The sequence below is a fragment of the Galeopterus variegatus genome, unplaced genomic scaffold (assembly GCF_000696425.1).
Source record: "Galeopterus variegatus unplaced genomic scaffold, G_variegatus-3.0.2 Scaffold3056, whole genome shotgun sequence".
In the NCBI taxonomy this organism is placed as follows: Eukaryota; Metazoa; Chordata; class Mammalia; order Dermoptera; family Cynocephalidae; genus Galeopterus; species Galeopterus variegatus.
Genome location: NW_007729167.1, coordinates 64470 through 65206, shown reverse-complemented (window position 1 = coordinate 65206; position 737 = coordinate 64470). Strand labels below are relative to the sequence as shown.

Genomic DNA, 737 nt, shown 5'->3' with positions numbered 1-737 from the left:
CAAAGGAGGCCAGAAACCACTGCCACCACGTCCCCATCCATCCTCTCTACAGAAGTGTGCAAACAGGCAAAATCAGGCTAAACGGGATATGAGGGACGCTAGACCCATAGAAGCAGGAGCCCAGGCCCAGGATCCACAGAAAGTAAGTGGTCTGGGAGGTGGGAGATCAGCCAATGCACGCACTCACGCGTGCAAACACTCACACGCGTGCAAACACGCAGGCACACAGACCTGCTCTCATACTGACGCGCAAGCACGCACTCGCGCACACTCAGACGCACGCGCGCCACTCAGGGATGCCTAACACGGGCCAGGCGGGTGGCCGCGCACCTGTCGCTGCCTCACCCCCTCGCGCGGCCCACAAAGCAGCCGGCCGCAGCCCGAGGCCTCCCCATGGGCTGTACCCAGGCGCACAGCAGCTGGGCACCAGCACACACTGCCCGTCCGGTCGAGGATGGCCGTGAGCTCAGGGCAGACGGCGCGGGAGACGGAGCTTCCTCGACCGCTTCAGCTCCGTCCCTTCACAAGCCCTAGAGGGACCCAAATTCGTCCATACGCCCATCGGCGCGTCCCCGCTGAAGGTCTGGGCGCCCCTTTTAACGCACTCGATCTCCTCCACCGGGTGGGAAGACGTGGGCAGGGCTCGGGGACAGCGGGCGCAGACCCGCAGCACTCCGCGGGCTGCAGGGGTCCAGCGCCTGTGGCTGCGCAGCTCGGACCCGCGGGGGGGGGGCGGC

General features: G+C 66.2%; 1 protein-coding gene across 1 annotated transcript in view; it reads left to right on the top strand.

Moving 5' to 3' along the window:
• Positions 1-454: 454 nt before the first annotated feature.
• LOC103599682 (A disintegrin and metalloproteinase with thrombospondin motifs 16-like) overlaps positions 455-737 on the top strand; it is a gene marked incomplete at its 3' end in the record, with an annotated part of 61153 nt that continues 60870 nt past the window's right edge. The window contains exon 1 of the mRNA XM_008583828.1: positions 455-581. Within this exon, the coding sequence (XP_008582050.1) occupies positions 455-581 (127 nt within the window). The remainder of the gene's footprint in view (positions 582-737) is intronic.